The sequence below is a fragment of the Tyto alba genome, unplaced genomic scaffold (assembly GCF_018691265.1).
Source record: "Tyto alba isolate M040663 unplaced genomic scaffold, T.alba_DEE_v4.0 Super-Scaffold_8, whole genome shotgun sequence".
NCBI classification, from domain to species: domain Eukaryota; kingdom Metazoa; phylum Chordata; class Aves; order Strigiformes; family Tytonidae; genus Tyto; species Tyto alba.
In genome coordinates, this window is record NW_024881329.1 from 14,191,048 (window position 1) to 14,204,734 (window position 13,687).

The window sequence follows — 13,687 nt, forward strand, 5'->3', positions numbered from 1 at the left end:
ACGCAACAGCTCCTGGAGAAATGTAGTTTTGTCTAGATCAAGGAGTTAAAGGTTATGATCTGTGGATTCCTTAGTCCGTTATGCCATTTACTTTCGAAGCTTGGTGCAACATTTAGCATCCATATGGTTTAGTTTACCCTTCTTTACACTGGCCATGATGTTCTCTGTGAGTGTTCAGTACTTGATACACTGAGATGAGAAGGAATGAAATCTAAACTTTATTCAAGAGCTGGATTAGTAAGTAAACCAACCTCTCCTTAGTCATAGCTGTCACTGTACCACACAAGTGTATGGACACTGTTGGGATGAGCGACAGGACTTGTTTTGCAGTATTTCTAGATAATTGTGCCTGCTGGCTGCCTGCATTAAGACTTGGATCTTCACTTGCTATTTACATTCCTTTTGAGTTGATAATCCAGTTTGACTGAGCTGTAAATGCCAAGAGAGAAATGCTATTTGATAGAATTTGTACTGAAAGCCAGTGTGAATCCAAGGGGGGAAGCAAAGCTACTAACAAGTTCAAGCTGGCAAGGGTAACTTTAACCAGAACCCGTGCCAGGAAACTGTGCTGAAGTACAAATTTGCTGCTGAACATTGTGACTGCCCTTTATCTTTATAATGGGTTGAACCAAAACTAGAAATAAACACATCTGAAGTTCTCCATTTTTGCTCCTCCAGATATAAACACTGGAGTTTATGTCAATGTCATGATTTATTTTTTTTTGTTGGCAGCTAATATCCTGCAGACTGGTGAAGAAGGATTGTTTGTATTTTAGGGGAGGCAAAGAAGGATGTTTCATGTCTCATTCCAACAGCAGGGTACTTACTGGTATGGTGTTGGCAAGTTGCTGCCAATTAAATGGTGCAAAGAGAGAACAAGCAGGTGCTTCTTTACATCTCACAGAAATACACATTTTGTGTAACAACTTGCAAAAGAATGTCTGAAAATGAGTTTTTCCCAAAAGCTAATGATTGGTGCCTGAATTTAAAAGAGTAAAGCTGCTTTCCTTGGAAGATTCATGTTTAAGTTCTTTCCTCTCAATTTTGCACTAATGATTAATTTCTGCTGCCCCTGTGCAAAACTTTTCTGCCATTGTAACAGCAAAAGTTGCGGGAATGTTAATGATGTTGCAAAAGGATAAGTGAGTCAATTCCACATGCCTCCATTAAAAAAAGCAAAAATAAGATTTAAGAAGAAACTACTTGCAGTTCTAAGCCTCCAAAGAAGTCTACCTCTGAATCTGATGAACCTCTGTGTAACATCTTGAATTCCATAAGCCTCAAGCATGAAGTCATATCACCCAGTTCTTAACTGGTTTTGTTCAATATATCTTGTTCAAAATATACTGTTGTATTTTTTTTTTTTCTTCCTTGCCTCAATTTCTGTAACTGTTACAAAAATTGTAGCATCTTATGTTTGGAAATACTAGAAATCATTTCCCCTTCCTTTAGCTAATGGAAGGGCAGGTATGCAATGAGAGCTAGAAAACACAGTAACTTAAATGTCTACTCTAAATTAAACATTTTGGAGCAAGTCTCCAGTTGAAAAGCACCACCAGACCTGTTAGTATTCAAGTTGTAGTCACTAGAAAAATGAGTGCAGGGGAACTGCCGATACTCTGCATATCTTGTAATCAGTCATGTTCAGGCATACATCAACACATGACCTGTAGTTTTGTCAAGGACAGTCCTGAGCCATTTGTATTTTAACGAAAAGATGCATCTGTGGAGATGCATTGAGGAAAAAAGATGACAGGAACTCAGTCATCTTTTTTCCTTTTACTATTTTGATGGGGATGGTGCGGCTACACTTGCTTCGTCCCCTGTAGATGCTGAGCATCTATATGATGAGTAGGCATAGCCTTTCCCTTCTCCATTTTATACAAATTAAGGCTAACCTTTGGTCTATGGCAAGCTGCCTGGTTTGTGTTTATAGAGCTGGTAAATACCTACTAGTGCAGTAGTAGTTGTTGATTGGAATAGGTCTTTCCTGAATTTCATAGCAAATTTGCTGCGGGTAAAAGCAGCCTCTGGATGAGACAGGAAGTTGTGTTGCATTTCAAGTCAAACCTCTTGGAGGTTTTAATGGTGAAGAATGTTTCTATTTTAATACTAGTTTTGCTTTTCTTGTTGCTCTTTGTTATATAATGGTTGAACCCACAAATTAGAAGCATGAGGCTAAAAGCTGAAGAATGAAGGAAGAAACAAAAAGCCATATGGCAATAGCAGGAGGTCTTGCCACCCCACCTTAGGCTCGTGACAACATGCCCTACATTTAACCTACAGTCAGGAACTAATTAACAACACAGATGGAAGTGAGCTAGCATATGTATTCAAAATAATACCCCTAAGGTTTAAATCAGCTGCCCTGCCTCTTTCTGGGTTAGACATGGAAGTTACCATAGAGGGATTTGCGGAATATGTGAATGGTACACATGGTTAAGGCAGGTTTCTGTAGTGGCTAAAGGGAGGGATTGGGAGCAGGCGCTCCCCTGTTCTGCTCTGGTTCATGCAGCTACTTGATGTGTAGTTTGGGCTAAATTGTTTAAATATCTTTGTGGGTTTCAGCCTATCCAGAAGGAAAATAGGATTTCTGATGCAGTTCCTGCTCACCTAAATATGTTGAGGTTCAATGTTCGCAAAGCACTTTGGAAACTTTGATAGAGCATTCTCCAAGAAATGCTCTACAAGTAGAGAGTCACAGCAGTGTAAGTACCAGGTCTCTCTGCTCTTGCAACTTCTAAGTGATTTTTTTTCCTCTCTAGAACTACTAATTATCTCTGATAAGGCCGCTCTGCTTTTGATTTTTAATAGGATGGTGACTTCCAGGTAATCTGTTGTGTTGTGCAGAGACTTGGGAGAAGGAGATGGTTAGCTGTTTTCACCAGGATAGTTTGGTAATTTAGTATTTCTCGCTTTCTTTCTCCTTCCTTCCCCTACCCCTGCTATTTGAAGAGAAGCCCTGCTTCCCTGCAGGGCAGTAGGCTCTGCCTGTGTGAAGGGACAGGTATTGAAGTTTTTCTAGAGAAATGTTTATTTAATGACTGAAATCCCATATACAAACCTACCCTTTGCAGCTTAAGGGCTGCTACAGTGAGAACAGTATGCTGGCAGCAAAGCCACTTTCTTCAGCAAGGGTGTGTGTGCATGAAACAAGACACCCAAGTGCAGAGCAGAGTAAAGTTAGGTGGTGCTGGGCTGGATTTTGCATACTTCTGTTTATAGGCATGTCTGGGCTATTTATGTGCTTATATCAGTGGGGGAAGGGAGGAGCTAGTCTGCACACCTAGAAAGCTTTTATTTTGCTTCCTCTTTAAAGTGTAATTTTTACCAAATATGCATGTATCCCTCGGGAGTCCTGAGTGTGAGGAAGCTGTTTTGATGAAACCTGTCACATTTTGTTCTGATACAGGTATTGGCTATAGTTTAGGTGTTGGCCCCACCTGATTTTATGACCACAGAAGTACTGGGCCACTTCTGCAGCTGGTATAAATGTAGATCCATAGTGCTCCGTTCGTACACTAGACAGTGACTGTGTCAACCAGGATTGGGTCCACCGGAGCTTCAATGAACCTCAAGAGTTTTTGTGGACATCATTTCCCATGATGGCACGATCTGTAGTTCTGTCTGGTGGCAAGTATGAAAATTCATGAGCCAAGTCAACTTAATTTTTAATCAGGGAGGGCAAGGACTCAATATCCATGTAATTCACAGGAATCACAGTGTAATACTGATCTGTGAAAGAAATTACACCATGATACCACTGGAAGGAGGCAGGAGCTTGATAAATTAATTTTTTCTGCAAGGCTGCAGGATTTGTTTTTCTTTATTCCATTTTATGTTTGTACCTTGATCAGTACAATTAATGAGGCTTGTTTTCAGATACTTGTGTCTTTGCCAGATGCACCTCCTCACCCCTTCTAGTAATTCCAAACCGTTTTCCACTGTGGAGCTTGTAAAGTGAAAGCAACTATGTGCAGTGTTGCAAGTGTCAGTGGGTAATCCCATACCCTGGCGCTTGCCTGACGAAGGATCGAGATGGGGGGAGTTAGTTTGTGTGGGTCTGAGCTACTTGCATGCCAGTTACAACACGTGATGGTGGAAATAGTGTTGTCTGTGAAATTTGTATCCCTCTATTGAATCTGGTTGAAGTTGGCCCCCAAATTTTGAAGATAGATTAGGGATAGGGAACCAGGCATAGCAATTGCAAAAGTCTTGTTTCAACATAAAACCATTTAGAAGGTAGAAACAGAAAGCTGAGAACTAATGCTTTGAAATCTGTGGCATGCTGCATTGTCATAGTAAAATATCAGTGGTGAAAGAGCACTTCTTGCCAAAGTGTTTTCAAATTGAGTTCTGTTAACATATTAACGTAATTTTCCAACAGTGTTATCTCCAAAGATAAAGCCGTTGTCACAGCAGGACACATGCAGGGCTGGCTGCCTAGTGGGGTGGGTTAGATTCCTGATGAGTATATCCTTGTTCAATACAAATTCCTCATTATTCCATTGATGTAGATTGAGATGGCTTTGCAAACTTAAAAATTTTTGCTCCTGGTCTGGTTGTTCCCATGTTACTTTGGACTTGAATGCTCCCAGGAGCTGCTCTGGTATCTCAGCGTAAGCTTTTACGCCTTGCCCTGTCTGTGGAAAGTATTTCCATGGAGATGCTGTGCTAACAACTGGACTGAGCATGTGTTGAGAGAAATCCACACGTGAGGGCAGGCAGCCAAAAGATGACTGATAACACCACTGGCAAATGCAGGCATATTCTTAATACCTGTCAGGGCTCTGACAACAGGCATTTCCAGTTTCTGGTTCATGCACATCACAACGTACTGATCTGCTTCATTTCAAGGACTGACTATGGCTAAAAGCAAGGTATTCTCTTACAGCAATGCCACACACAGTCAGGGTCTCAGCAAAGGTAAGAGTCTTGCAACAAATGGGTATAGCCTTTGCTCTCCTCCCTCACCCTAGAGAAAGCACTGCCTACCCAAACCATGGGTAACTGCTCCATCTGATGCTTATGCTTTTTAACCATTGATTTTCCCTGGCTAAGCTTCACTTGTGTTCCTGTTGAGTGCATAATGTTCTATAGGTCCTAGGAAGCTTGCCACTTGCAGCAGAACTGATGGGTGCGTGGGATGTTTTACATGCTGTTCAATAGTTTATAGGCACTCATAAGATCCAAGCTCAACTGGTACAGCAGCTTCTGGGTTGTTCCAGGGCTGCTGGACACATGTCACAGTACAAGGGATCCAACTCATGCTAGTTTGCATGCAACGTGCTCTGTTCTGTTCCTGCTCTCGGGTGCCAATTATCCTTGACTTCAGCGGGAGCTTCATGTGTGTACTTGGCAGAATAGCTTAGTCCTGTGACAATTCAGCACAGTATTTCATACCAAAGAGCTTTAGTGAAATGGAAGGCAAGCCACAGATGCTCCTCAAAGGTCTGAGGTTCTATACTAGCGTTGTTCTGCACACAGATTGATTTAGCATTATATAAAGCACTAGTGGCTATCGAAGCAAATTATTTCAAACTGCAATTATCTGCTCCCATTGAGGAACCAGATAGTATCTGGGCACAGAGTAACTATTACATGGAATGGTTTTGTGGTTGTTTTTCTTGTTCTGTGGGAGGTTTTAGGTAGCCTATTCTATAGGTCAACTTCCCTTTTACAGAGATTGCGTAATGTTACTTCTGAATGCAGCAATAGTATGAATGTATCTTGACGTATACTCTGAAGCCAGTTAATGCATTTTTCTAAGCCTGAAGTCAAGTTTGAAATTGGAATGTGCTAATGTTTGTTTTAGGCTTGGAAGTCAAGTCCCTACTAATCAATGTTTCTGACATGGCAATAGGAGTGTGGCATGTTACCCTACCCATGATACACCTGATGAGCAAAAATAAACCTACTGGTAGCGCTTTTATTTCAGGAGGACTTTAACTTCATACCTTAGTATTTCAACATGAAATTTTGGCAAAAAATGTTGTGGTAAAGTGTACTGTGTTTGATATATGTACTGGCAGGCAAACAAGTACCTTTTTGAAGCTGAGTTTCTTCGTTCACATTAGAGATATCACCACCTCACCCTCTGGGCAGTTTGAGTGTCCTGTGTGTGGAATGCTGTACAAACAGCTGGAAAGGCACTATGTATGTCAATGGCTCAGCAATCAGTTCCCATTGTCAAAGTATAAAAATAGTGCACATCTGTTCTTTTCCATGGGTATTGTCTCTCTGGAAGCTGTGATACCATCTGTGAGTCTGGCCGGCTACTCTTGCACTTGCATCTACTGCCTAAACTCACCCCGCCTGTTTCCTGGTATGGGCAGAATGGGTCTGAAATCCATCCAACAGAAATCGTGTCGGGAGCTCCTTGTAGTCTTGCACTTGGCCAATTTAAGTAGAAGCATGCTTGTAATGAGGAGATTGTCTTGTCTGTGTCCATTAAAGCAGCTGAATTTGCTCTTGGAGCTTTGAAGCAAGTGTGCCCTTTGCATGACTGTGTCCAGAAAGTTATGGCAAGAGTTCGTAGGGAACTGATACATAAATCTGTGACAGATCAGGCGTGCAATGTAATGGCATTATTATTTTCTTTGGGTTCTTTCCCACCTGTGGTTGACAGGAGAAGTTGTGGGTTTTGTATCCACTAGGGAAGAGAGTCCTATAAAACCTTGGAACCCCACAAAACCCTCTTGCAGTGCTTTAAACAGATGCATACTTTTCCAGAGCCAATGTATTGCTGAAGTTTCTTTGCTGTCAGAAGCTGTACCATAGGCAATATTTAGCAACATAAGATGAAAGCAAATTTCTCATGTTAAAAGTTGTAGTTTACAAACTACTTGTAAAATTACTTGCTATTTATCTTAGTCTTCAAAATGGTTCTTAGTCTCTGCCATCTCTGGCATTATGGCTAAGTATATTTTATTACCTCAGGGAAAACCAGCATTAGAATAAAAATAAAATGGGTTTCTTCTTCCTGATGTGAAGTACCAACTTACAAGAATACAAATTGGATGTGGGTGTACATGTGTATGTATTGGGGGGGAGAGTGCTTTATTTTCAGTAATAAAAAGTAATTATATAGTTTGCATAAATAGCCGCAGGGATAACCAGAGTGTGTCAGACATCCAGTTATGCATGTGTTAAAGGTTAATACTATTTGTTCTCAGTACATTTAGTCTTTGCAAATCATGTGCTGACATGCATCCCATTTTGGTATCTGTTCACACACTCGGGTAATGATGTGTAGAGCTGGAACTCATGCCTGTGCCATTCAGTAGTATTTAGTAAATTGAACTTTTGTATAAAGGTCTTAGAAAATAGCAAGGCAGAAAATGAATGTCGTCTTGCTGCTAATTTTATCTTCCACCGCACACTCCTTTCTAGAGATTAAAGCATTATGAATCTATTCACTACTGAAAGTTATTTCAACTTTCATGGCACATATCAGGATGCAGAAAAGCAAGTACGTGTTCACAGCTGTTCCTCAGGTCTCTCTGCTGGAAATACAACCTGTTAAGCTGCTAGATTTCTGCTTAAAATAACTAAAAATAATTAAATAAAACAATTAACTGGTGAATCCTCATTAAATACAAATACTGAAATAAATAGTACAGCTAGGTAATTGACTGCATATGTAAACTAGCTGTAGATAATTGACATGACCTTCATTTAATGAGCCTCCTTCCCATTAGTGGAGACGACTGCCACAATTATGTGCCCTTATTCTAGCTGTAATTGTATGGACTTTATTGAAGTACAAACTAGGTCACGTCTTCCTGAGATCTGGTCCGTGGTGGGTGACCTCTTTTCATTGCTTCAGCTTTGCTGTGCTGCATGAGAGAAGGAAGGATGTTCTTGCAGCCATGAGAATGGATGGCGTTCAGGAAGCTGGTCGCAATGTGATTTCTGACAGAGATGTCTTGTGTGACCTGAGGGAGTAGTTTAAGGCTAGGTCTCAAGGAGGCTAGCATATATCTGTTATACGAATTAGCGGCTGTATACAGCAGTCCATAGGGCAGCAATTGAACCAAGATTCCCTCTCCTAGAGAAGTTTTTGATCTTTTATGCCCAGTGACGTAGCTGAACAGGAGGAGTGCAAAAGGGCTGCAGCCTTTAGTTGTTCCTAGAAGATCGGAAGTAGAGACCCGAACCTCCTACAGATGGAAAGGGAGAGGATGAATGCATGATAGGACTCCAGATTGAGGTTGTATCATCAGTGATTTTATTTTGTATTTTTCTAGCTGCACGTCTGACTACAAGTGGCCATGGCTGCTCTGTTTTGTCTGGCATTCAGTTGTATTGATGCGCTCAGAACATGCAGGGTTAGCCAGGTTGCTCCAGTGAAGAAATACTCAGCACTGATGAGCCTCCATGGGAAATAGTTGCTCAGTCTACCAGTAGTAGCATCAGGCATGGGTGTACACAGAAATACTGGCACATCTCCATGCGAGGGCTTGTAGTGGCGGATGTGCCCAGCATGGAAAGAGGCAGTACCTTGATCAGTAGTAGCATAGTGGGAAAACAGGAAAATCCAGCTTTCTCCATGTTCCCACCCTTGTTCCATTTCCCTGCAGGGTGGCATGGTGACTGCCTTGTAATCAGAATGGTGAACGTAATCTGTTAGTGTTTGGGGTTTACAAGGCACTTGTCATAATAGGACAGTCAGTATCTTTAATCTTGGCGGTATAATGAGGGTTTGATAGTTGGGGAGCAGAGGAAAAGGACTGGAAGCTGCCATCTGAAGTGTTTCCAATGACCTTTTTGGTGCTACATTGGGATATTAGTCCTGCCTCATTAAGTAAGAGATGAACCATGCATTCATGAGTCAGTTCAACAATAGCTGAAAGGTTGTTTCTCCTCATGGAGTGGGATTTAAATCTTAGTCTGCTATAGCATGCTAAACTATTAGATTTTGAGCAGCTGCTATTAGAAATTGCTATGGCCTCTAAAATGAAGACATTTCCTAGTTGTTAAAATATTACTTTCTCATATTAAATCACTCGATATCATTTTTCTGCCTAAGGCAAGGACTGTGTGTATCGTTCAAGTCACTGTCCAGATAGAGAGAAGAATCTTTTCACACCCTGCTTGCAGAGTTCAGCTTAGACTGGGACTTGTACAAAGAAATAAATGTTTGATCTGTGTTTGCTAGCAATATTCCATGTGTCTGCACTGCTAGAGCTTACTTTGATATGCTCTTCTGCTGTTATAAATGGGAGGAAGAGGGGTGTGGCTTTTAGGGGGACACATTTTTTTGTGTATTATCAGTATGTTATGTGGATAATGGCTGTCTGAAAGTTGTTGGTGTTCAGAGACTAGTTATACATTATATCTTGCTGTGCCAGATAGTAGCAGCAGTTGTATGTCATCGGATGGGATGTAAATTGATCAAGCTTGACAGACATTTCCTTCCTAAATGGAAGATAAAATTGATTGAGGAAGGATTAATGTGAGATCCAAAGTACTGTTAGATCTGGTGACCAGCCAGCCACTGGTGGAGGATGCTGAGGGCTTACTGAAGTTAATTGATGAGGTTTTTCTGCACCTCCGTTATCTTCCTTGTAAGAAAAATGTCCATGCGAAGAAAGTTGTGCAGCCACTATTCTATCAATTTCACATCCCTCTAAGTTCATTGCTACCATGAGAGATAAACAGCCTAATGACAACAGCGAAGGATGTGGCCTGGTCCAGGAATCCTCCTATGCTTTTTTCACCTACCTAACTTGAAAAACAGATGTTCAGCCTCCAGCTGGTGTACTTAGCTGATGGGTGCAAGCTTCTATTTGTTTTGTGCTTGTCTTGGTGCCTCTTGTATTGCATCTTCTCTTTCTGCACTGGAAGGGCCTTTGGGGTACTACGTGCTCAGACAGGCTCTGTTCTCCAGAGTCAAGATATTGGCTGGGACCTCTGGGCACTACTCTAATAAAAACAACAGGAACTTGATGAGGAGCCAGAAGATCTGTGTTCTGTTCACTGCTGTGGTGGTCACAAAGTGTGATGTGGGTGTTTGAGGTTTTTTTTCCTTTTCAGTTTTATATAAAAAAATTCTCAGAAGAGGGACCATATGAATATTATTGTTGTGTGTTCCACTGGCTCTGCATTTTTATTCTAGTTGAACTACCTGTTCTCCCTCATGTCTTGTCTCTCCTTGTTTGAGAAAGGAACACTGATAACCTTCTTCCTTGTGTTGGAAAACACCTCTGCAGTGTCTTTCTTCCTCCCCTTTGAGGAAGAAATCTGATATTACTCCTTGTAGAATGTTTTAAAAATCCTAGGATGAAAAAAATCGGCAAAAAATTAATGTTCTGCATGGTTAGAGCAAACAGTGTGTTCCTGTGAGTCACAGATGTCAGGTTTGTTTAATCTTAATAAATCTATGCCACAATAACACTTTTAAACAGGAAGAGAGATGGAGGGATGAAGGAAGAGTTGTGCTGGTGTAGAGAGGATTCTTAGCCAAGATCTTGTTTAGTACGGGGTTGGGGTGAGGAGGGCATGGATACGAACCCAAACACTTCCCACCCTCCCACTTCATTAAGTAAACTTTAAGACCTACATTTTGGGCACTGCCTTTCTAGTACATACTTCATTTTATTTGTATGTTTTATGATAGATTGTCTTTCCATGTTTGAGTCTTAAGAGTACTAGTTTCCCACAGCGTATTTGTAGGAGATGAAGTAAGGCTTTTTACACAGCACCCTGTTGGCAAACAGAAATAGCATTTACTCCAATGAGTGCTGCCAAGTATGAGGTACTTCCGAATGAACTTCAAAAGCTCTGAAACAAGCATTAGCTGCTTCTTCAAAAATGTGAACAATGTCATTGCTTTCTAGCAAGCAGAACTGCTGAGAGCTGGGATTGCAAGGAGGAAAAATAACAACTGGACATGATGGATGTTGTAGTAGCACTTGGGTTCAGACAGAAAGTATAGCTCTCTGTCACTACGGGATTTGGGGGGTTCTTGTTGTAATAGTACCTAAAGTGTGTACTCTGCACTTGAGGAGGAAACAAATTCTACCCTGAGAAATATACAATCTATGGAGACTTAGCAAAGCGCTTGGGAAGGAGCACTCCTACAAGCCCAAGCTGTTAGGAGTGCGATAGGAGCGAGTTGTACTGATTCCAAAGCTGGTGAGGAGTTTTCTTACCAGCACTCTTCCCTGGTGCTACCCCTACATGCTCAGTGAGGACAGAGCCAAGCGTACGCATACGCCTCTAAACACGCCCATCACGTGTGCCAGAACTTGGGGCAGAATGTGAGAGAAATGGGCAAACTGCTGTGTTTCAGTATGGTAATAGGGCAGGTTGTGCTTCTGGTTTTCATGCCGGACTCTGGGCTCTAACTGGGTTTATATAGATGCTTTGCCCACTTTAAGAACAGGCGGTATGGGGTTCTGGGAAAGTATGGTACAGTGGTTCGGGTACTGTCATTTCAGTACAGCTCTTATCAGCTCTGTAATCCAGCAGGTCCCTTCTATGGCATTCATGTGATGCAAGCAATCTGTCCAGCTCAAATTTAGTATACTGTCCTGGACCATTTTCTTGTTCTATATTTATGCATACATACCTTCTACTTTTAGATGAGGAATTGACCTGCTGAGACCTCAGAATTGTGTGGCCTTTTCCTGTGTTTTGACGGTTGCTTTCAAAATACAAATGTAATTTATCCTAGTGCTGTTCAGTTTCTTGTGGATAGAATGCTGAAATATTTTTGGCGTAGAGAGATCTTAAAAAAAATCAAATATTTGCACTTGAAATGGAAGTCTTGCCTTTCACGCTTGTGAAGGTGCTTTTTGTTGCTGAAATGTTGCATTGCTAAATAGCTGTTACGCTTTTGCTGTTACTTGAAATAGGTGTGATCAGTCAATAAATAAAGGAGTCCACACAGTATCTAGTCTAATGCTTACTACAGAAAGACTTTGGCATGTAAGAACTCTGACTTGCTGGTATCAATGTTGCCTAAACTTTGGTATATGCTTTATCTGAAACTCTGAATCAAAGAACACCCTTGTATGAGACTAGGCTTTATCACTGGTGATGAGTTGCAGCTGCATGCAGCAGATCTCTGCAGAAAATGCATAATGTCTCATGACGACTCAGGTGAATTTTTATTACTCCATCCCTTCTAAGTTAAATGTGCTTGTTTTTTTTCTTGTTCTTGTCCTTAACAGTTCCACCAAGTGAGAAGAGTGATGACCATCCTTTTCCTTACTATGGTTATCTCATACTTCAGTTGCATGAAAGCTGCCCCAATGAAAGAAGCTAGTGTAAGAGGACAAGGCAGCTTGGCTTACCCAGGTCTTCGGACCCACGGGACTCTTGAGAGCCTAAATGGGCCTAACGCTGGTTCAAGAGGACTGACATCGCTGGCGGACACTTTTGAACATGTCATAGAGGAGCTTCTAGACGAGGACCAGGACATCCAGCCCAGTGAGGAAAACAAGGATGCAGACTTGTACACATCCCGAGTCATGCTAAGCAGTCAAGTGCCTTTGGAACCCCCACTGCTCTTTCTGCTCGAGGAGTACAAAAACTACTTGGATGCTGCAAACATGTCCATGAGGGTCCGGCGCCACTCTGACCCAGCTCGCCGCGGGGAACTGAGCGTCTGTGACAGCACGAGCGAGTGGGTGACGGCAGCGGAGAAAAAGACTGCAGTGGACATGTCTGGGGCAACTGTCACCGTCCTGGAAAAAGTCCCAGTACCCAAAGGCCAACTGAAGCAATACTTCTATGAGACCAAATGCAACCCCAAGGGGTACACAAAGGAGGGCTGCAGGGGCATAGACAAGAGGCACTGGAACTCCCAGTGCCGAACTACCCAGTCTTACGTGAGAGCTCTCACCATGGATAATAAAAAGAGAGTTGGCTGGCGCTTTATAAGGATAGACACTTCCTGTGTATGTACATTAACCATTAAAAGGGGAAGATAGTGGATTCGTGTTGTATAGATTATATTGAGACAAAATTATCTATTTGTATATATACATAACAGGGTAAATTATTCGGTAAAAAATAATTTTATGGACTGCATGTATAACTGAAGTTTATACAGTACAGTGGTTCCACAATCTATTTATTGAACATATCCATGACCTGAAGGGGAACAAAAGTCATTTGCGCACAAGTTTAAAAAAAAAAAAAAAAAAAAAAAAAAAAAAAGAAAAACAAACAAAAAAAAAAAAGAGAAACAAGCAAACAAAGTCTGCATTACATTCCTCGATAACATTGTGGTTTGTCGCCGTTGCCAAGAATTGAAAATATAAAAAGTTTAAAAAAAAAGAATAAAATTGCATGCTGCTTCAATTGTGAATTGATGATAAACTGTCCTCTTTCAGAAAATTAATTGAACCAAAACATTCCGTTTACATTTTAGACAGTAAGTATCTTTATTCCTGTTAGTATTATATCTGTTTACTGCTTTTAACTTCTGATAGCGTTGGAATTAAAACAATGTCAAGGTGCTGTTGTCATAGTTCTACTGTTCTCTTTTACTTTTAAACTCCCATCAGATTGAAAAAGAAAAAAAAAATTATTACCTTCTGGATTAAAATCAAATTTGTTTTTTTTTGGTATGTTGTGAAGGTGTTTGCAATAGCAATCCAACTACTGACAAAAAATAATAAAAAAAAAAAAAAGAGGCAACTGAAAAAGAATGGTGATGTTCCACTTCACATTG

The 13,687-nt window shown here is 41.0% G+C and overlaps 1 protein-coding gene across 4 annotated transcripts in view; it reads left to right on the top strand.

Annotated features, from left to right (window-relative positions):
- The window catches only part of BDNF (brain derived neurotrophic factor), a 39,920-nt gene extending 26,661 nt beyond the window's left edge, over positions 1-13,259 (top strand). For all 4 annotated transcript variants that reach the window (XM_033007022.2, XM_033007020.2, XM_033007023.2 and 1 more), the window contains exon 2: positions 12,180-13,259. In XM_033007022.2, the coding sequence (XP_032862913.1) occupies positions 12,180-12,941 (762 nt within the window). In that variant the 3' untranslated portion in view covers positions 12,942-13,259. The remainder of the gene's footprint in view (positions 1-12,179) is intronic.
- Positions 13,260-13,687: the final 428 nt, after the last annotated feature.